Here is a 22,500-nt window from a genome sequence, read left to right on the forward strand (position 1 = left end):
ATATTAATCCGGGAAATGAGAAAGTACTAACTTTAACTTTATATAACACGCTAAATCTGGTTCTGCTGTGGCCGATGTTCACACACACCATCAGAATAAAGTTATTCTTTTTACGTGAGTTTACATGAATGAACGCTAAATAAAGTGATCGGGGTGATGTGCGCATTTATGTCGCAAGCTGCGCTCACTGCGCAAACAAGCATCTGTCCTGTGTTTGCCGGCATGCGGACCATCCCCGACCAGCGCTGCTTTCCTTCGTTTAAAAGCAGATTTAATATTGATCTGCAGTTATTATCTCCAGCAAGCAGTGGAGCTGCCCAACACAGCGTCTGGGGATGAGGATGAAGTCTCTCCTTCAACAGCTGCTGCTCGTCACACGCGGGGTTCGTGCGGACACAGGACTACAATCAGATCTCACTTATCAACATCTTTATCATCTTTCAAATTCAAAAAAATTTAAATAAAGGAAAATAAACTAATAAAACAAAATGGTACAAATAAAGTGCAGCTCAAGCAAAGTATGCGACGACTGTAACTGTAACCACTGAAAGGAGACTGAGACAAAGATTTCGCTTATTCAAACTGGTTTTGTTTCATGAGTATATGATGGACCTTTAGAATGAAGCTGTATCCTTTACTTGGGCATTTATATGAGCAATATTAACCAAAATGGCTCTATATCTATATCAAACAGACTACAGCGTTCATTTCGTGTGAAAAGATTGTAATAATTTGACATATCTTGTCTTTCAATAATTCAAGCACCTTTTCATAGATGTGGCTGTTTTCCAGGACTTACATTTCAGAAAGTCAAATTCAAGCACTTTAAGCACTTGTGGGAACCCTGCACATGTCATTACGCCAAACTCTCCATGTGACTGGATCATCAGGGTCTGTGTAAATGCAGCTAACGTTATAATAAGGTGTAGAACGCGATGCGCTCCGGACTCGTGAGGCGTGCGTACCTGAACTGCTTCCAGAAGCCTCGGGGGACGTAGTACTGCAGCCGGGACGCCGCCAGGTGCCCGAAGATCACCTGCAGATGCCGGAGCACTCCGATGTTGTACTCCTTACGGTCCTCCGCCTTATTGAGAGAGGGCTTGTCATCACACTGCTGATGATAACTGAACACATCATCCCTGGGGTCCACATTACTCTGCAGCACAACATCCAGACCGGCTTCATCTCTGCACTGGAGCTCGCTCACACTGCCACTCCTAATCCGGACGCTTCTCAATCCGACTGGAATCTGATCTAAAGTTACTGATGTCCACACTGTGTATCGCAACGGTTCAAATCTGACTTGTGTGTTCATGCACACGTTCACGTTCCTTCGCTTTCCGGAATATCTGCACTGGTTTCTATGGCCATCCCATTTAAATAGGATTTCAAACCAGGCTAAAGTTAGTTTTGATTGATTCACTTCCGTGGCAAAGATCATTAGTTATTAACCTAAGGGCCGCTAACACACACCGTTCTCACAGGAAACCCTTAACGCGCTCACACCACAAACCCAGTCACGAGTCGCACGGGTTTATCTGTGGCAACAGCCAACAATTCACTTTATGGGTCAAAATGATCGATTTTTCTTTTATGCCAAAAATCATTAGGATATTAAGATCATGTTCCATGAAGATATTTAGTAAATTTCCTACCGTAAATATATAAAACATTTATTTTTATGAGTGAATGCAGCACAATCACGGACATGAATGCACAACTTTAAAGGAGATTCTCTCAATGTTTAGATTTTTTTGCACCCTCAGATTCCAGATTTACAATAGTTGCATCTCAGCCAAATATTGTCCTATCCGAACAAACCACACATCAATAGAAAGCTTATTTATTCAACTTTTAGATTATGTCTAATTTCAATTTCATGTGACTGGTTGTGTGGTCCAGGGTCACATATGAATGTAGCTTGAAACGGATTTGTTCAGATCGGATATCATGTGATTTTTAACCGTTCACACTATCTCTGATCGGACTCCAATGGGATTTGGACTGACAGTCTGAGCGAGGCCTAAGGGTTTTCGGGGGGGTCGAGTGACACATGTGCAGTTTGTACCTCGTTGTCCTGCTTCTCGTCCCCGGACGTGTCGTCGTCGATGTCGCTGCCGGTGCCCTCGATGGCCAGGAGCCCGTTCCGGATATGCGGGATCATGTAGAGCTGCTGGATCACCGAGTTCATGTAGCATGTGGCTCCCGCGTTCTTCAGACCCACGAAGCCTTTGTTCGGCCTCGGCCCCACCGGAGGAAGATACTCCCACTCCGTCAGAGCCTCGCAACCTGAGACGACACACACGCGTTACACACACGAGCCTCGTTCCGGAGGCAGCAGCAGAACACATGCTTCAGTTCACAGAGGCTTTACATCTTTTCGAATGCAGAATCCCTGACAACATTCAGCAGACGGATGAAAACTCACCTCTTCCGTGAGCACATAACCTCATAAAAACAAAATATATATTTCCTTTTCTTTTAACCCTCCCTTGTCTGGCTTATGCTACTCTAAGCAATGCCTGAATTTGTATTTTGATCACTTCTTGTGTTGTTTTTGCCTCTTCATGATGACTCGCTTGCTTTAGTCCTCATGTGTAAGTCGCTTGAGGCGTCTGCTAAATGAAGTGTAAATAAGTGCACGTGCCTAGATAGTACATGTCCGTGAGCGTGTCGACGATCTGCTTGAGGTTTCGCACGCAGCCGACAGCCAGCGCCACGAGCAGCTCGAAGCCGGCGCTGATGGAGGCCGGACTGGTGCACACTGGGATAGCTTGCTCCGCCGGGAACTCGCCGCTCTTCACGTACTGCAGGTACACGTTAGACGCCGGGAAGATGAAGTCATCAATCAGCTCCTGTGAGGAACACACACCAGAGAGGAAGCCAGGGACAAATTAAGTCATCCCCCTTTTATAGTTATAGTCGAGTCAGCTTTATTTACACAGCGCTTTACAACACTGACTGTTTCAAAGCAGTTTAGTTCATATATATATATAAAACCGTGATGTCATCGTCCAGCTCAGTTCAGTTCATATATAATGGTGTCAATGCAGGAGATCAATAATATTGTAGAATATTAGATGAATAGGACATTCACCTTTATTAGATTAGCACCATCTTTCTCACAGCCGATGTAGAACTTCTTCTCGGGCGTCTGAAAGGCCAGCAGTTCTTTAGTGATGCCCAGATGCCCCTCGAGAATGGTCTCCTCCACACCCGTCTCGCTCGTCTTCTTCACCTCGTCCTGAACGCACATGAAGACCCAAGAGTTAACCATCGCTCTCGTGCTCCGGCTCGAGGAGCTGTGAATGTGAACTCACTCGTATTCTCTTGAGCCACTCGATCTCGTTGTTGAGCAGCACCTCGGCGTTCGGCAGGTTTATGTTGCTGTTGTACGCGTAGTTGAGCAAGTGGCGTAAGAGCGTGAAGTAATCGCCAGCGTGCTTCGCTCTTTCTTTAGCCGTACTCTGAAACAGCAGCAAGCAATTAATAACGGCATCTAAACATGTTGCATCATGGGTCAACCCTTCTGCGTGACGGCTGTACTCACTCCCAGGACAGTGAAGAGGAGGGTGATGAAGAACAGCAGCGGTCGGTGGCCCATACAACACCTGGTGGCCATGAGGAAGAACTGCTCCTGTGCCATCTGACGCACCGCTCTGAGGAAAACACAACGCTTCTTTAGCAACTCAGTCTCACACGACGCAGTTTCTGGCCTCATGTTAAAGGTCACGCTAATCAGCCTTAACCCTCTAGTGCTCTTAGACTGAACATTTTTACATTCGTCTTCATCGGAATGGTACGAAACTTGGTAAAGGTTTTGGCACTTGCTGTGTTGAAAGATAAATAAATAAATACTTCGAACAGATTAAATGGTCCTGAAACACTTGAGCTCCTCACGGTCAGACACGAGCGCATTGGCGTTTCCTCTAGTGGAAGCGTTTGGTACTGCAGCCGAACATCTCCTCACATCAGCCTCATGTTTGGAACACAACTAGTTTAGATTTATGGCTTTGATTTTCTCACAGTTTTAGAGTAAAACATGTTTTTGAAAATATATATTTCATATAAAATTTAAAATAGTACTTTTGCAAATTTGTCATAACAATAAACGTAAAATTCTGTAACTTTTTTAAAGTTCACTTTTTAAAACATTTCGCTATAATCTGCCGAGCGTCGTCTTTGAGAAGAGATCAAACTTCAGTCTGTCGCTCTAAAGCGTTCGAGATTCAGTTTAAGTTGGACATTTAATTTTTCCGGTCTATGCTCAAAGTGAATAAATGGATTGTAAATACAGCGTAAATATAATTTAGAACCATAAAATCCCCTAAAAATACAAATATGAAATAACCAACACACACCTGCTCTGGCAGTGGAGCAGCAGGTCGATGATGAAGGTCTGCCACGCCTTCTCTTTGCTGAGCGTGTCGAGGGCCGTCGGGAGCAGAGCGAAACACAAGGTCATGACCTCCAGCGCCTCACAGCAAACCTGCTCGTCTTCGGCGTCAGGCTCGTTCCCCGCATTCGTCTAAAGAACAACACATGTACGTTTAAAAGTGCGGTGTGTAATATTCAGGAGGATCTGTTGACAGAAAAGCAATATCATAAACATAGCTGTGTTTACAGTGGTGTATAAAGAGCTTACTTAACGAACCGTGTGTGTTTATTAGCTTAGAATGAGGCGTTTCTCTCTACACACACCACGGGTCCGCTTACATCCACATGTTTCTACGGCGGCCCTGAGCGGACAAATGCGTTTCGTCACTATGTTCTTCTTCGTGTAAAGAAGCGAGCTAAAGTCAGCGGATAAAACACTGACACAATGAACAAGTCACAATAATATTCACAATAACATCGTTTTACTGAATAATTAAGTAAACCTAATTTCTTCATTTATCTTTGTAAAGAAATCTCATTGTTTAACTGGCTACTCTCTGCTGTCTCAGACGACGATGACATCACTTCCTGTCGGCCACCGTAACTTCTGTTGGGTGCGATTCACACCCTCACCACTAGATGCCGCTAAACATCACACAGTGCACCTTTAACTGAGGACACTGGTATTGAGCCGTGAATCGTGCCTTTTCGTAGATCTGGCTAATCTCTTCATTCGAGCTGAAGACCAGATGCACCATCCCACATCCCGAAGCCCAGACGATCTTCTGCACGGCGCGGATCACACAGATATCCGGGATGTACTTCGAGGCCTGGAAGAAGTTCTGTACGATGTGGGAAAACAACAAAGGTCAGTGTGACACGCGTTTACAAGATCTCATCCTCATTTACAGCGGTGAAGATCAGGACCTCGTCAGAGATCTGCTGGGCCAATCGGATGGCCACGTTGCGCAGCATGCACTCGGAGCCGGGATTGGGAATGTTCTGGAGCGCGTTCTGCAGAACCAGAGCCTGATCGTGAGTCGCCTGGTTTATCTGGAAGACAAACAGGAAGTCACATCAGCATTAGAGGAAATACGTCAGCCGGTGAGGCACGGTTAATTTCCTTGACGAATCATTTTAGTCATTATTTTCATCAATGACATTTTTTCACAGAAGAAAAGGTTGTGTGAGGTTGTGTGGGGGTAAGATGTGTCGGGTAAGTCAGTGGGTGAGGTTGTGTGGGGGTAAGTCAGTGGGTGAGGTTGTGTGGGGGTAAGATGTGTCGGGTAAGTCAGTGGGTGAGGTTGTGTGGGGGTAAGTTGTGTCGGGTAAGTCAGTGGGTGAGGTTGTGTGGGGGTAAGTTGTGTCGGGGTAAGTTGTGTGGGGGTAAGTTGTGTGGGGGTAAGTTGTGTCGAGTAAGTCAGTAGGTGAGGTTGTGTGGGGGTAAGTTGTGTCGGGTAAGTCAGTGGGTGAGGTTGTGTGGGGGTAAGTTGTGTCAGGGTAAGTTGTGTGGGGGTAAGTCAGTTGGTGAGGTTGTGAGGGGGTAAGTTGTGTCGGGTAAGTCAGCGGGTGAGGTTGTGTGGGGGTAAGTTGTGTCGGGGTAAGTCGCACCGGAGAGGCGGGGTTGGTGCCCTCCACCACAGGCTGGCACGCCTCTGCCACTGCCTTCACGTGCCCGAACCCGATGGCGGTGAGCATGAGTTTGCTGATCTTGAGGGCGTTCAGGTAAGAGCCGCGCCTCGTCTCCATGTCCGCACTGGGAAGGAAGTTGTTCCTCGTGAGCATTCCCAGTACGAGAGGAAGACCACCACTCTTCAGGAAGTTGTACTGGAAGTCACAGGCGTCGTCTCCCAGCGTGCCACTGGCGGGCATCAGCAGCGCATACACCACCTACGAGAGAGAGAGAGAGAGAGAGAGAGAGAGAGAGAGAGAGAGAGAGAGAGAGAGAGAGGGGAGAGAGAGCAAGAGAGCGAGAGAGAGAGAGAGAGAGAGAGAGAGAGAGAGAGAGAGAGAGAGAGAGAGAGAGAGAGAGAGAGAGGGGAGAGAGAGCAAGAGAGCGAGAGAGAGAGAGAGAGAGAGAGAGAGAGAGAGAGAGAGAGAGAGAGAGAGAGGAGAGAGATAGAGAGAGAGCGAGAAAGCGAGAGAGAGAGAGAGAGAGAGAGAGAGAGGGGAGAGAGAGCAAGAGAGCGAGAGAGAGAGAGAGAGAGAGAGAGAGAGAGAGAGAGAGGAGAGAGATAGAGAGAGAGCGAGAAAGCGAGAGAGAGAGAGAGAGAGAGAGAGAGAGAGAGAGAGGGGAGAGAGAGCAAGAGAGCGAGAGAGAGAGAGAGAGAGAGAGAGAGAGAGAGAGCGAGAGAGAGAGATAGAGAGAGATAGAGAGAGAGATAGAGAGCGATCAAGGGACTGTTTATTGTCTCCCAGGAGTCTCCCGTATGTGTCAAACACAACTATGCAAAAAAGCTTCTTTTTTTTTCAATTATTTTTGGCCACATGACAGAGATCTGATATTCTATTTGCCGTATTTCTGTTTTGCATAAAACTGAAGAATATTCGGTACATCCTTTGCTGTTTTCTAAAATGATCTGATATTAACTTTTGCATGGATTTTATTGAAAAGAGCTTCGGCTCATGTAACAGCCTATTTTTGCAATGTTTCATTCAATGTTACATTTACATTCATAAATGACCTAAAAAGCATGCAACTGCTATATTTATATGACCTCTAATCCGCCAACACACATGCAGCTGCACACACCGTACTGGAGTTGCTTATCAATCAATTTCCATCTTATTTATCCATGGCACGAAACCTTATAAAGTGTTACCATTTTTTAATAAAGAACGTTGGCCATAGGAGTGTAAAATTAATTTTAAAGGTTAAGGAATCTTACACTGGTTTAAACTAGGCTACTGTATTGTATATGTTTGATTAATGTTGAAGTTTTAATGGTGAGCCTTTTGTTTATGTATACAGGCTATCAAAGTATATCAAAATTTGAATTTAGATTTATCGGCCAATATATCGGTTATCGGCTTTCAAATGTAGAGAATTATCGTATCGGCCAAAATGTTCATATCGGTGCATCCCTAAGCGTGACAAACTATGAAGATACCTCAGTGAGGTAGAGCACTTGTGAAGCGGAAGGGCCGAAGAAGCGCGAGTCCAGAGTGGGGCTCAGACTGTTCTCTCCCAGCTTAGCGTGATCCAGACACGTCGCCCGGAGGTTCTCCACTGTAGTGGTATCTGTGAACACAAGACACAGGTTTCAGCAGCGCTTCCAGCGTCACACGGCACGGCTCGGGCTCGGCTGGTACCTGGAGGCATGAGCTTCATGAGCACTCGAGCTCCGTCGCGCAGTAACGGCATGTTTAAGGTGCAGCCCAGATCCGCGATCTGCCACAGGAAGGAGATGTAGCGCAGATGCAGAGACATGATCTGAGGAGAGGAGAAACACGCGTGTCAACAGCACTGAGGACCGATTACTCTGCGCTTCGGATGAGACATGCAGAAAACCCCGCCTCTCTGAGAGCTGCTCTGCTGTGATTGGTCAGAAAGCAAACGCTCATTATCATATCTGAATCTCAGCTCTTGATCTCAGTGATGCGAACAGTGAGGATGGCGTGGGTTTCACCGTATCAATCTCAGAAAACAGCTTCTTCTCCACATGAACAACACGAACCGAACTCTCCAGTCTCAGATACACTACAGTGTTTGAGGGCGGAGCTAAGAGACGCTGCTCAGCCAATCAACACCACAGGCTGGCATTATGCTAATGAGTTACAAACCTACGCAGGATCAGCAGAGACTGAATTACTGACGACTCGTTTCAGCTCAGAATCACTTTGTTTTAGGAAACAAAAACTTAATTCATCTGCACTTTACAGACCTTTTACATTCTCAAATAGATTTATTACATTTTAGGGGCACTTCAAAGATTTATAGGTTTTATGTGAGGTAACCTAAATGTTAAAACAGGAAATGTGCACATATAATAAAATATCCAGTATTATAAAGATGAACTAATCTCTAATGTCAGACAAAAGCAGATGTGTCTGGCGCAGATGTTCAGGCCTGAGGTGGTCACATGATGCACAAACACGGGTCTCACCACTCCTGGTAAGCAGCCCTCCACCTCGGGGTTCGGCCCGTCGCTGTAGTGGTTGGCGTGGGTCCCGGGCGAGCCGGTGGACGAGTCGGACGAGCTGTCGGGGCTCGAGGGCATGTTGGCGCTGACCTGCGTGAGCTTCGCCGTGATGAGCTACAGGAAGAGGCGAGTGTTACAGCAGAACACGCAGAAGCGTCCCCTCAAACATCAAAGCAGAAACATGTTAAAGGGATAGTTCCCCCAAAACTGAAAATTAGCCCATGGTTTACTCGCCCTCACGTCATCCTAGGTGTTTATGACATTCTACTCTCAGGCGAACACAATCAGAGTTTTATTAAAAAATGTCCTGGCTCTTCCAAGCTTTATAATGGCAGTGAATGGCCATTTGTGTTTTGAAGTTCATAATTGAAGTCCATTATGATGGACAGATGCACTTTTATGATGGACAGACGCACTTTATGATGGACAGATGCACTTTTATGATGGACAGATGCACTGTTATGATGGACAGATGCACTTTTATAATGGATAGATGCACTTTTATGATGGACAGATGCACTTTTATGATGGACAGATGCACTTTATGATGGACAGATGCACTTTTATGATGGACAGATGTACTTTTATCATGGATAGATGCACTTTTATCATGGATAGATGCACTTTTATAATGGATAGATGCACTTTTATGATGGACAGATGCACTTTTATGATGGACAGATGCACTTTATGATGGACAGATGCACTTTTATCATGGATAGATGCACTTTTATAATGGATAGATGCACTTTTATAATGATAGATGCACTTTTATAATGGATAGATGCACTTTTATGATGGACAGATGCACTTTTATGATGGACAGATGCACTTTATGATGGACAGATGCACTTTTATGATGGACAGATGCACTTTTATGATGGACAGATGCACTTTTATGATGGAATAATGCACTTTATGAACTTCAAAACACAAACGGCCATTCACTGCCATTATAAAGCTTGGAAGAGCCAGGACATTTTTTTATATGACTCTGATTGTATTCGTCTGAAAGAATAATGTCATATACACCGAGGATGACTTGAGGGCGAGTAAATCATGGGCTAATTTTCATTTTTGGGGGAACTAACTCTTTAAATGAGTGTGTAAAGCTCACAGTTTTATCTTTGAGGTTCAGCTGTCCAATCAGCCGGCGGTCGTCAGCAGGGTCCACGATCTCTCCTCCAATGAACAGCTCCACTTTGGTGTGTGTGCTGTTGGCTTTGATGCGGGAGAGAACGCAGCGGCGCACGGAGCCGATGGTGTCGTTGGTGTGAGACCAGATGTCCAGGTCGTCCACCTGACGCCCCTGATTGGGAAACCGCACCACCAGGCTGATGTGTTTCCCACGGAAGGCCCTGGAACACAGGACAAAATAAAAGAGTATGTCAAACCTCTTCATCCTCGTTTGGCTACACGTGTTCATTCGACAGAGCCTTTCATGAACTGATAATTCACTTTATTTTATTTTATTAATGCACGTGCATGTTTCCGTGCAAATCCATGAAAACAATGAATCCGTGCATGTTTCCTTTTTAAAAAAAGTTTTGACCTTGTAATGTTTAATCAGACTGTCGTAACTGGATCTTCTGGTGACGTATTCAGGATTCTCCAATCGTTTAGTGCAATTAAGCTCCGCCCCTACAAGCTCACGCTCATCTGCATACACTTCTGAGTGCCACGCCTACATCTCAACATCCAATCAACAACTGATGCACACAACCAAGTCCCGCCCAACATTTTTTCTTTTTCTATAATCACTTACACTACAGAGCAAAAGATCTGATGCTACTTCTGTTTCATCACGACCTTCCTTCGGGTCATTTTGAACTGAAACTCTTTTAAAATTTTTATTGAGTGTTCATCAGAGGGACTTTTGTCGCACTTGAACCACGAATACACACACAAAAAAAATGTAATGGATTCAAGCAGTTTTGTGGTTGAAATCTAAAAAAGTAATAAATCTTTCCCTCACAGGTCAATTTGACCCCCTAAGGAATGAATGGAGTGCTAGGAATGCTTCAGTACACACAGACAAACCTAAAAATACACAAAATTCAAACTAAAAATACTAAAACTTTACCAAAAAATGATTTTAGAATGTCTACATGTGTCTCTGAATGCACACTGAAGAACTGGCTTTAGGACCCAGAGGAACAGCTCATTTACTCCATATAGAGCTATAAGCCCATCTAGAGTCATGAAATATCATGTTTTATATTTATATATATATATTTTTTTTTTTACACAAGAAGTCGCCAAAGATACCCAATGTAAGATATTTTGAGCTGAATTAAAAGGGTTATGCATAAAATTGAGTTATTTTGAAAGAATGTGAGGAATGTGCTTAAATGACCATTTATTTATTTTTTATTGATCAAATCTATTAATTTAAAGGTAAATAAAATACATTAAAAAAAAATCGCCCAAAAAAAATGCATAAAAAAAATTTATATTATCAAAATGAAATAAAATAAGGTTTCTGGACAAAAATAAAAAAATAAATATTATTTTAGGGCTTCGGGTCACTTTGACCCGCGGGGGAAAAATGTGTTACAAAGTGCGAGGGAAGGATGAAAGTTGCACTCGTCTTTTCTTCCATATAGTGCCGTATATATCAGAGTAAAACGCTTCTGGAACAAGAACAGATGTGGGCGGGGCTTCATTTTGTCTGTGGGGAATTGATTGGATAGTTGTGGTTTGCTATTGGTGGAGTGACAGGTTGCCCCGCCCTCATCATCAGAGAAGTGAAGCGATTCGCTGATAGAGGGAGGGGAAGTTATGGGATTGTGGTGCCATGGGAATCGACCCCATGACCTTGAACTACAGGAAGGGCTCATATACACGTGTGTGTGTGTGTGTGTGTGTGTGTGTGTGTGTGTGTGTGTGTGTGTGTGTGTGTGTTTGTCAGCACCTGGACATGGGCAGGATGGTCCTCTCCTCATGGTAGTCGCTGTCACACTCGTTGATGTACTCTTTGAGCACCGTGAGGACCCGCACCATGCGTATGGCCTCCTGTCTGGCACAGTTGATGCTGTCCTTGTCTCCGTCCAGAACACACAGCGTGTCGTACGAGGCCTTGAGCCGGTCGAAGCACGACTGGATGAAGTCCTCATGGATCTCCACCTGTGAACACACACAGCAGCGGGTCACGTAGAGCTCAGGTGAGCCGATGGGTGACGGCCGGCGAGGAAGGAAGGGTCACCTGATTCACTTGTAGTTTTGGTCCGAGGTTGGTGTATATCTCTTTCAGCAGGTCTATGGCCCGAGTGGCGATGTCATCACTGCCTTGAATCACAACCTGTGGAAAGAAAACAGCAGAGAATCTCCAGTTTCATTCAGTATCACTGATGAAATCAATGAACGGCAAAGGTGTATGTCAGCGTTTTCACAGATTTTGAAGTTTTAACACTGTTTTGAAGTTTACGCGGAGATGCTAACGTTGTGTGGATGAGCAGCCGGAGCGCAGTAAGGGTTTCTGTTACAACTTTATCGACTTCCAAAGACATACGGCCATTCACTGCCATTATAAAGCTTGGAAGAGCCAGGACATTTTTTAGTATTACTCTGATTGTGTTCGTCTGAAAGAAGAATGTCATAAACACCTAGGATGACTTCAGGGTGAGTAAATCATGGGCTAATTTTCATTTTTGGGTGAACTATCCCTTTAAAATCACGATACTATCATATCGTTGCTTAATATATTCCCAGCCCTATGTAATGTAAAGGTGACAGAGTGACAGACGCATGAGTCTCGACTGGTTTAATGCTAGTGCAGTGACGTCACACTGATGGGTTTAATGCTAGTGCAGTGACTGGTTCAGGTCGTTACCCTCCACAGGTAGTCGAGCCCGATCAGCTCGAGGTCGTCCATCATGTAGGCCCTGCGTTTGGCCACCAGCTTCCCCTCTCTGCAGTTCACGGCTTTGAAGAAGCGCTCGAAGCACTTCATGCCGTTCTCCGTCAGCAGCGTGGGGTCCAGTTGCAGAACGTTGTTCTCGAAGAAGTCCTTGTTGATGTCGGGGTCCAGATCCGGCTCGTCACCCATGAGTTTGGAGTACCACTTAAAGCAGGCCTCGCGGTCGCACAGGAACACGGCGTTCTCCGCCAGACACTTCCAGATCTGCTTGGCCTGAGGAGCACAGAGCCACAGCTGCCCGTCCTTCAGCAGAAACCTGGACACACATGACAACCGTTAGCTGTGAGGATAGCAAACACACTCCTCAGGGCGATTCTGCAGTCCAACATCTTCCTGTGAGTGTGTGTGTGTGTGTATGAGATCGTGTTGTCAAAAGTACCAACTTCGGTACCACGTCGGAACTGAAATTTAAAAAATGTGCCGCTTTGAGCGCTGTTGAGCGGGATCATAAACGCCTCTGATTGGCCGTTGTGCTCACGCGCTCATCAGATACGTCTGTGATTGGGTACTTTTGACAACTCTAGTATGAGACGAGCATCACTGACCGCAGGAAATTGAGTCTCTCTTGCACTTCTTGTACGTGGCTGTACCGGCTGCCCACTCGAACCGTCTGAGGATCGAATCCTGGATACTCTAAGACAAAACATTACAATAGGAATGTTTACATCAAGTCAAGTCAGCTTTATTTATAAAGAGCTTTTAACAACACAGATCGTTTCAAAGCAGCTTTACAGAGATAAACGTAGCATGTCAAATTCAGAATCTGAGCCGTGATGCGGATAGATGACACTGACCTTTGGAGAACTGCCTCATGTTCTCCATGTACGCCGACAGGTTCTCGGCCACCAGCGTGACGAGCGCGTGATTGTGCTGAAGCTGGTTGATCAGATCGTGACGGTAGAAGACATGTGGACTCCTCTGCGTCTGACTGCTCCAGAGACAAACGACAATCACACACACACACACACACACACACACACACGCACACGCACACAAACAGGGTTCATACATACTGTAAAATGAAATTCCAGGGCTTAAGGACTTTTCAAGCACTACTTTTTTGGTTTTCAAGGACTACAATCAGAGATCTCACTTATCAAACAATATCTTTATTATTTTTCAAATTCAAAAAAATGTAAATAGATAAACAAAAACAAAACAATAAAACAAAATGGTAAAAATAAAGTGCAGCACAAGCAATGACTGTGTAACTTTAACCACTGAAAGGATACTATGACAAAGATATCGCTTTCCTTATTCAAACTGATTTTTTTTCATGAAATTATGATTGACTTGAAGAATAAAAGCTGTATATCATATACTTGGATATTTATAAGCAATATTACACTCTTAGCCAGGCGAAATGCCTCTATATCAATAACAGACGAGTCGCAGCGTTCATTTTGTGTGAAAAGATTTAAAATTAAGAGATAAAAATTAAACACTAATTTCACAAATATTGTCTTTCAATAATTCAAGCACTTTTCAAGTACCTTTTCATAAATATGGCTGTTTTCCAGAACTTAAATTTCAAAAAGTAAAATTCAAGCTCTTCAAGCACCGTGTACGAACCCTGCGCACACACACAGATGGGACACACGGAGTGTGTGTGATTCGGACACCTGCTCAATAACTCACCTGAGGTTCTGAGGAGCTTCTCCAAACAAGCTGCAGATTTCCCTGATCTGCTTCAGCGCTGGAATCACCCACTTATCGTTCGTGCGAAGCTCCTCGATGAAGCGGTCGATCCACTGCATCTTCTGCGTGTCACGGTCCTGTACCACAGCAAGGCAAGTTCATTTATACAGCACATTTCATACACTACGGCAATTCAAAGTGCCAGGAAAATTAAAAGAGTTATTAAAAAGGAATTAAAAGATTAAGAATATGATACATAAACTTCTCATCTGGCAAAACACCGGTGTCTCATATTCTTCACAGCTCCCAGTTTTACTCTGAGATTTTACTCAGCAGAAAGAAACCTAACGGTGAGAGAGAGCGGTGCATGCTGGGATTGATGTTGCGCTGAACTCTGACCTGAGAGCAGCTGTAGTCCAGGATCTTGATGTGTGCACTCAGGGCCTGGTCCATGATGTCCACCGGCACGTCGTCACTGTGAGCCAGGTTCCACAGCAGGTTGAGCACTTTATGAGCCATCACTCCATCCTTATCATCCTCCGCCAGCCGGCGGATCAACTCCAGGAGCTTCTCACGCTGCTTCTTACTCGCGTTCGTCCAGCTCGCCTGCGGACCACGAGCACAGAGACGAGAGGCAGCCGGTTACCCAGTGTCGGGGGGAACTCATTACAACTGACCAGTGAAGTAACGCATAACTTTTAAAATTTACAACAAAATATGTAATGTACACAACTGTACTCTACCTCTACTCTACTGTACCTTTACTGTACCTCTACTGTACTCTGCCGCTACTCTACTGTACCCACCTCTACTGTACACTACTGTACTCCCCTCTACTGTACTCCCCTCTCCTCTACTGTACTGTACACTACTGTACCTCTACTGTACTCTCCTCTACTCTCCTCTACCTCTGCTGTACTCTACTGTACTCTCCTCTACTGTACTCTCCTCTCCTCTACTGTACTCTACCTCTACTGTACTCTACCTCTACTGTACTGTACCTCTCCTCTACTGTACTCTACCTCTACTGTACTCTACCTCTACTGTACTGTACCTCTCCTCTACTGTACACTACTGTACTCTCCTCTACTGTACTCTCCTCTACTCTACACTACTGTACTCTACTCTACACTACTCTACACTACTCTACTCTACACTACTCTACACTACTCTACTGTACTGTACTCTACCTCTACTGTACTCTACCTCTACTGTACTCTACCTCTACTGTACTCTACCTCTACTGTACCTCTACTGTACTCTACCTCTCCTCTACTGTGCTCTACTGTACTCTACTCTCCTCTACTGTACTCTACCTCTACTGTTACTCTACTGTTACTCTACTGTACACTACTGTACACTACTGTACACTACACTACTGTACTCTACCTCTACTGTGCTCTACCTCTACTGTACTCTACCTCTACTGTACTCTACCTCTACTGTACTCTACCTCTCCTCTACTGTGCTCTACTGTACTCTACTCTACTCTCCTCTACTGTTACTCTACTGTTACTCTACTGTTACTCTACTGTTACTCTACTGTACACTACTGTACACTACTGTACACTACTGTACACTACTGTACTCTCCTCTACTCTACACTACTGTACTCTCCTCTACTGTACTCTACTGTACTCTACACTACTGTACTCTACTGTACTGTACCTCTACTGTGCTCTCCTCTACTGTACTCTACTGTACTCTCCTCTACTCTACACTACTGTACTCTACTGTACTCTACACTACTCTACACTACTGTACTGTACACTACTGTACCTCTACTGTACTCTCCTCTACTGTACTCTACTGTACTCTCCTCTACTGTACTGTACACTACTGTACCTCTACTGTACTCTACCTCTCCTCTACTGTGCTCTACTGTACTCTACTCTACTGTACTCTCCTCTACTGTTACTCTACTGTACACTACTGTACACAACTGTACTCTCCTCTACTCTACACTACTGTACTCTCCTCTACTGTACTCTACTGTACTCTACACTACTGTACTCTACTGTACTCTACTGTACTGTACCTCTACTGTGCTCTCCTCTACTGTACTCCCCTCTACTCTACACTACTGTACTCTACTGTACTCTCCTCTACTGTACTCCTCTACTCTACACTACTGTACTCTCCTCTACTCTACACTACTGTACTCTCCTCTACTCTACACTACTGTACTCTCCTCTACTCTACACTACTGTACTCTCCTCTACTCTACACTACTGTACTCTACTGTACTGTACACTACTGCACTCTGCTGTACTCTACCGCTACTGCACTCTACTCTACTGTATCTCTACTGTACTCTACTGTACTGTACTGTACACTACTTCTACCATACTCTACCTCTACTGTACGCTATTTCGACTGTGCTCTACTGTGCTCTACCTCTACCGTACTCTACACACTGGCTCTGGATCTCTACACACTGGCTCTGGATCTCTACACACTGGCTCTGGATCTCTACACACTGGCTCTGGATCGCTACACACTGGCTCTGGATCTCTACACACTGGCTCTGGATCTCTACACACTGGCTCTGGATCTCTACACACTGGCTCTGGATCGCTACACACTGGCTCTGGATCGCTACACACTGGCTCTGGATCTCTACACACTGGCTCTGGATCTCTACACACTGGCTCTGGATCGCTACACACTGGCTCTGGATCGCTACACACTGGCTCTGGATCGCTACACACTGGCTCTGGATCGCTACACACTGGCTCTGGATCTCTACACACTGGCTCTGGATCTCTACACACTGGCTCTGGATCGCTACACACTGGCTCTGGATCGCTACACACTGGCTCTGGATCGCTACACACTGGCTCTGGATCGCTACACACTGGCTCTGGATCGCTACACACTGGCACTGGCTCTGGATCGCTACACACTGGCTCTGGATCTCTACACACTGGCACTGGCTCTGGATCTCTACACACTGGCTCTGGATCTCTACACACTGGTTCTGGATCTCTACACACTGGCTCTGGATCGCTACACACTGGCTCTGGATCGCTACACACTGGCTCTGGATCGCTACACACTGGCTCTGGATCGCTACACACTGGCTCTGGATCGCTACACACTGGCTCTGGATCTCTACACACTGGCTCTGGATCTCTACACACTGGCACTGGCTCTGGATCTCTACACACTGGCTCTGGATCTCTACACACTGGTTCTGGATCTCTACACACTGGCTCTGGATCGCTACACACTGGCTCTGGATCGCTACACACTGGCTCTGGATCGCTACACACTGGCTCTGGATCGCTACACACTGGCTCTGGATCGCTACACACTGGCTCTGGATCGCTACACACTGGCTCTGGATCTCTACACACTGGCTCTGGATCTCTACACACTGGCTCTGGATCGCTACACACTGGCTCTGGATCTCTACACACTGGCTCTGGATCTCTACACACTGGCTCTGGATCGCTACACACTGGCTCTGGATCGCTACACACTGGCTCTGGATCGCTACACACTGGCTCTGGATCGCTACACACTGGCTCTGGATCGCTACACACTGGCTCTGGATCGCTACACACTGGCTCTGGATCTCTACACACTGGCACTGGCTCTGGATCTCTACACACTGGCTCTGGATCTCTACACACTGGTTCTGGATCTCTACACACTGGCTCTGGATCGCTACACACTGGCTCTGGATCGCTACACACTGGCTCTGGATCGCTACACACTGGCTCTGGATCGCTACACACTGGCTCTGGATCGCTACACACTGGCTCTGGATCGCTACACACTGGCTCTGGATCTCTACACACTGGCTCTGGATCGCTACACACTGGCTCTGGATCTCTACACACTGGCTCTGGATCGCTACACACTGGCTCTGGATCGCTACACACTGGCTCTGGATCGCTACACACTGGCTCTGGATCTCTACACACTGGCTCTGGATCGCTACACACTGGCTCTGGATCGCTACACACTGGCTCTGGATCTCTACACACTGCGCTGCGAGCGCCGTTACCTTGAAGCAGTCGAACAGGTGGTCGAGTTGCTCCGGGGAAAAGTCCCACGCCAGCTTGGCCAACAGATCGTGCATGTTCTTGACGATCGCTTCATGTTTACCAGCCTGAGGAAACAGGACAGAGGAGATCAATCACCACACACACTCCTCCACACACACACACACACACACACACACACACACACCCGACCCCTAAACCCACCCATCACACACACACACACACACACACACTCTCTCTCTCTCTCTCACACACACACACACACACACACACACACACACACACACACACACACACACACACACACACTCTCTCTCTCTCTCTCTCTCTCTCACAGACACACACACACACACTCGTCCACACACACTCCAGAAGAAAATAGCGTCACAGTCCAGCTTAAGTAGTGGAGCGGCTAAGTGCTTATGTTTGGCAGAATCGTTCAGTTTATGATACAAGCGTGAAAATTGGCATGAGCAGTCTCCATGGGTCACTTGACAAGAAAATTGTCCGAGCCACTTGAAATTTCAAAATGGCGGCCATTTTTCAAGATGGACACCACCTTAGTGGAGCAATTAGGCTTAAGAAATCATTTAGTTGGTGATACAAGCATGAAAATTGCCATGAGCCTAATTGCTCCACTAAGGTGGTGTCCATCTTGAAAAATGGCCGCCATCTTGAAATTTCAAGTAGCTGTGGGTGGCTTATTGTCTAGTGACCATCAGAGACTGCTCATGCCAATTTTCATGCTTATATCACCAAATAAACCACTATATCATTTAACTGCTCCACTAAGGTGTCGGCCATCTAGAAAAATGAAAAATCTTGAAATTTCAAGTGGCTCAAGTGACCCATGGAGACTGCTCATGCCAATTTTCACGCTTGTATCATAAACTGAACGATTACATCACTTAGCCGCTCCACTAAAGTAAGTTCAGTGTGGGTTAATTTTTGTTGTAAAAAAATAAACATCACGGTTCTGGAGAAAACCGTGATGTCATCGTCCAGCTCAGTTCTCATATAATGGTGTCAGTGCAGGAGAGCAATAATATTGTTGAATATTAAATGTCCTCAACTAAGCAAGACAAAGGCCAAAGGCGACAGAGGTACCAAAACTCCATCAGTGACAGAATGGAGGATAACCCTCGTGAGAAACTCGAGCCAACAGTGTGTGATTATGATTCAGGCAGCATTACAGGTCAGAGGTCAGATTGGATCAGAACATTCAGAATATTATCCAGTTCCCTCTGGTCTGGCAGCAGGGAAGAGTTGCGTCAGGGACAAAGGCCACCAGGGAAAGTTTTCCCAGCAGCATCAGCAACAGTTTAACCTGTTAAATCCAGCTTTTACTGTTGTTTATGTGTCTATGTGGAGTTTTTAATCTGCTTTAAGACAAACCATGTGTAAGTTCATAAGTCGACAGCATTGCTGAGTATTTCCTCCTTAAAACTGCAGTGAACCAAAGACAGTCTCAAAAACACGCTTTGAAATCGCTGGTGTTTCTGACCTCACAAACTACCTTGTAACCAATCAGATCAACGTGTGATCGTCAACCAGTGGATCTCTGAGCTGAGGGAGTGAGTGGAGGCGGGGCTCATTTGCATATTCATAGAACCGCGCATACTAAATGAGGCAAGGGTGTCGAGTTACAGTCAAGATAAGGCATGAAGAATTTTTTTTCAAGGGAAAAAGTTTAAATATGTAATTTTGGTGATCAAAGACGAGTTTTAAAGGATAAACTGGTTGACTACAGGAGGACTTTAACTGTGAGTTATAGTCAGGTTTTCTGTCACACTACTGATGGATGTATGTTAGGCTCGTACCTGAGCCGCCCAGATGCTGTCCAGGTCCTGCAGGGTCAGAGCTTTCTCCTTAATGACGAAGCGCAGGATCTTCTCCAGCTTCTCCACGTACTGCGGCTGGTGAAGACTGTCTCTCAGCACGATGGACAGGATGTGGTTCTGCTGAATCCACTCCTGACACACACAACACACATCATGAGCACTTCCTGTAGCATCACACGAAGTGTAACACACACACACACACACACACTCTACTAGACACCAGGAACAGTGGGTGCGTCTCAATCGCAAAATCCTTCCAGTGCACTGGAACGTTCACTACCTAAAAAGTCCCATAATGCACTGTGAAAACCAGGGCGCATCGATGCTCACTAAGTTCCCTTAACAAAAATACTGAAGCGTGAAACATAAATCATGCAATACACTTCACAACACGTGAAAGATGCTTTAAAACAAACAAACAAACCATATTTTAATTATATTAAGTTATACGCCATATATTAAGTTATATGTAACCGAGTATTCATCAATGTTAAGCATCACCGCTGGTTTAGATCACAGATCTGAACTGGTTTAGTTCATCAATGCTGTGAACACAGACTAAGACTGGTCTCTTTTTACAGAAGACAAATGTTATGGAAGTTTAGGTTTACTGTAAAGCAAATGTAGTGAACTAAACATTTTTATTTCATACAAAATACATATTTTATGAAATAATTTGGACTCTTAAATGGCTAGAATAATCAAAGCCATACGTCAAACCGATCTGTGTTCCAATTCTGAAGTTGACATCACAGAAAATGAGCTGATTTAAAGTACCGTTTCCATGTCCAACTTCAAAGCGGTTTTCACATGATGAATTTTGAGTGTTTACGCTTTCAAACGATTCCTATTTTACGATTACATTTACATTTAATCACTTAGCAGACGCTTTTATCCAAAGCGACTTACAAACGAGAACAACAGAAGCAGTGAAACTAACAGTAGGACAATATGTAAGTGCTATAACCCTTCCTAGTGTAGTCTAACGCAGTATATGTAATAATATATATATTTTAAGATAGATATAGACGAGACGAGACGAGACGAGACGAGACGAGAAGAGACGAGACGAGACGAGACGAGACGAGACGAGACGAGAAGAGAAGAGAAGAGAAGAGAAGAGACGAGACGAGACGAGACGAGACGAGACGAGACGAGAAGAGACGAGACGAGACGAGAAGAGAAGAGAAGAGAAGAGAAGAGAAGAGAAGAGAAGAGACGAGACGAGACGAGACGAGACGAGACGAGACGAGACGAGACAAGAAGAGACGAGAAGAGAAGAGAAGAGACGAGACGAGACGAGACGAGACGAGACGAGAAGAGAAGAGACGAGATGTGCTCTAATAGCTAACCCTCCCGCTCCCGGGACACTGAGAGCTAAAGGCTAACGGCAGACAGGCTTCAGTCCCGCAGGCGATCATGAACACCGCACAGGGACCGAGGACACTGGGATCAGATTGAGACGCACCCGATGACTGACTGATTGACAGGGAATCTTACGGCCATGCGCTCGGCTGTCAGCCACTCCTCTTCCTCAGGGTTCCCGTGCCGGTGTGTGTAGTACGACACGCTCGAGATCACCTTGTTCACTTCGTTCAGCGCGTTCATCTTCCCATTAAACGAGGAGATCTGCAACAGCCTGTAAAGCAGACGAGAGAACACACTCCATAAACCTCACTGGCAGCGCGTGAACGTTCACAGAACACACAGTGCACACAACATCAACCGCTATGTATAGTAATAATATAAAGATTATATTTATATTAATATAAATAATTTAATAATGAGTAGTATAAATATAAACCACATAATAGAATTTATTTATAATGTGGAGTAACTGTATTTATATGCCGCCAATTACCATGTGCAATATCATTATTAATATCTCTCTATCTAGTGTGAAGGGACGGCTTACCTGAGGATCATCTTTAACCGGAAGATTTCCAAGTTCTTGACGGTCTCCTCTTGACCAGGAACTCTAGACGCCAAGTTCTTCAAGGACTTGATGATCATGGACAGCGCGTCGTTCTTGGCCTCGTTCTTGGCCTCCTTCTTCAGCTCCTCGTCTGTGAGGTTCTCCAGAAACTGAGGAACCATCTCGATTATGGGTGAGAAGAACTTCTTCACCGTGTGCAAAGTCAAGAACTCGTAACATTGGCCGAAAGGTCTGGAAGACAAACCGAGGAACAGTGAGGCTCAGAAGCAGGAACGAGAGAGTCGGCAGGTCTGTGATGTCAGAGATGGATAGGGTTAGGGTTAGACGAACTTACTTGATGAGCGCTGCGATTATCTGCACGTTGAGAGCCTGGACGCTCATGAAGCGATCGTGAAGAATCTGGAACCCGTTCAATGTGCCAAATTTATTGACGAGGTCCACCAGCCAGCCCTGAGCCAGACACACACGACCAGGTCACGACCCCACACACACACACTGCATCTGGACAATTACTCGTCTTCCTTCAATAGACACTAGCTGCCTTTCCATCCAAAGATGCGAATTTAACTTGGGAATATGGCATAAAACATTTGCGAATAAAGCAGAGTTTCCATCCCATGTGTTCAAGAGAACA

The 22,500-nt window shown here is 45.4% G+C and overlaps 1 protein-coding gene across 9 annotated transcripts in view; it reads right to left on the minus strand.

Moving 5' to 3' along the window:
• The window catches only part of LOC307165461 (ubiquitin carboxyl-terminal hydrolase 9X-like), a 56,718-nt gene that overhangs the window by 26,660 nt on the left and 7,558 nt on the right, over positions 1-22,500 (minus strand). For 5 of the 9 annotated variants that reach the window (XM_079883073.1, XM_079883074.1, XM_079883071.1 and 2 more), the window contains exons 8-33: positions 22,201-22,316; positions 21,846-22,097; positions 21,431-21,569; positions 19,910-20,062; positions 18,092-18,196; positions 14,476-14,682; positions 14,077-14,213; positions 13,233-13,369; positions 12,984-13,071; positions 12,352-12,694; positions 11,725-11,820; positions 11,434-11,645; positions 9,637-9,877; positions 8,484-8,633; positions 7,690-7,810; positions 7,488-7,618; positions 5,989-6,267; positions 5,305-5,430; positions 5,082-5,219; positions 4,362-4,528; positions 3,551-3,659; positions 3,321-3,467; positions 3,098-3,244; positions 2,648-2,855; positions 2,069-2,289; positions 966-1,156 (exon numbers count right to left, since the gene is read on the minus strand). In XM_079883073.1, coding sequence (XP_079739199.1) covers positions 966-1,156; positions 2,069-2,289; positions 2,648-2,855; positions 3,098-3,244; positions 3,321-3,467; positions 3,551-3,659; positions 4,362-4,528; positions 5,082-5,219; positions 5,305-5,430; positions 5,989-6,267; positions 7,488-7,618; positions 7,690-7,810; positions 8,484-8,633; positions 9,637-9,877; positions 11,434-11,645; positions 11,725-11,820; positions 12,352-12,694; positions 12,984-13,071; positions 13,233-13,369; positions 14,077-14,213; positions 14,476-14,682; positions 18,092-18,196; positions 19,910-20,062; positions 21,431-21,569; positions 21,846-22,097; positions 22,201-22,316 — 4,361 coding nt within the window. The remainder of the gene's footprint in view (positions 1-965; positions 1,157-2,068; positions 2,290-2,647; positions 2,856-3,097; positions 3,245-3,320; positions 3,468-3,550; positions 3,660-4,361; positions 4,529-5,081; positions 5,220-5,304; positions 5,431-5,988; positions 6,268-7,487; positions 7,619-7,689; positions 7,811-8,483; positions 8,634-9,636; positions 9,878-11,433; positions 11,646-11,724; positions 11,821-12,351; positions 12,695-12,983; positions 13,072-13,232; positions 13,370-14,076; positions 14,214-14,475; positions 14,683-18,091; positions 18,197-19,909; positions 20,063-21,430; positions 21,570-21,845; positions 22,098-22,200; positions 22,317-22,500) is intronic. The other 4 variants (XM_079883075.1, XM_079883077.1, XM_079883078.1 and 1 more) reach the window with 2 other exon arrangements.

This window comes from Squalius cephalus (genome assembly GCF_949319135.1).
Source record: "Squalius cephalus genome assembly, chromosome: 10".
Lineage (NCBI taxonomy): Eukaryota > Metazoa > Chordata > Actinopteri > Cypriniformes > Leuciscidae > Squalius > Squalius cephalus.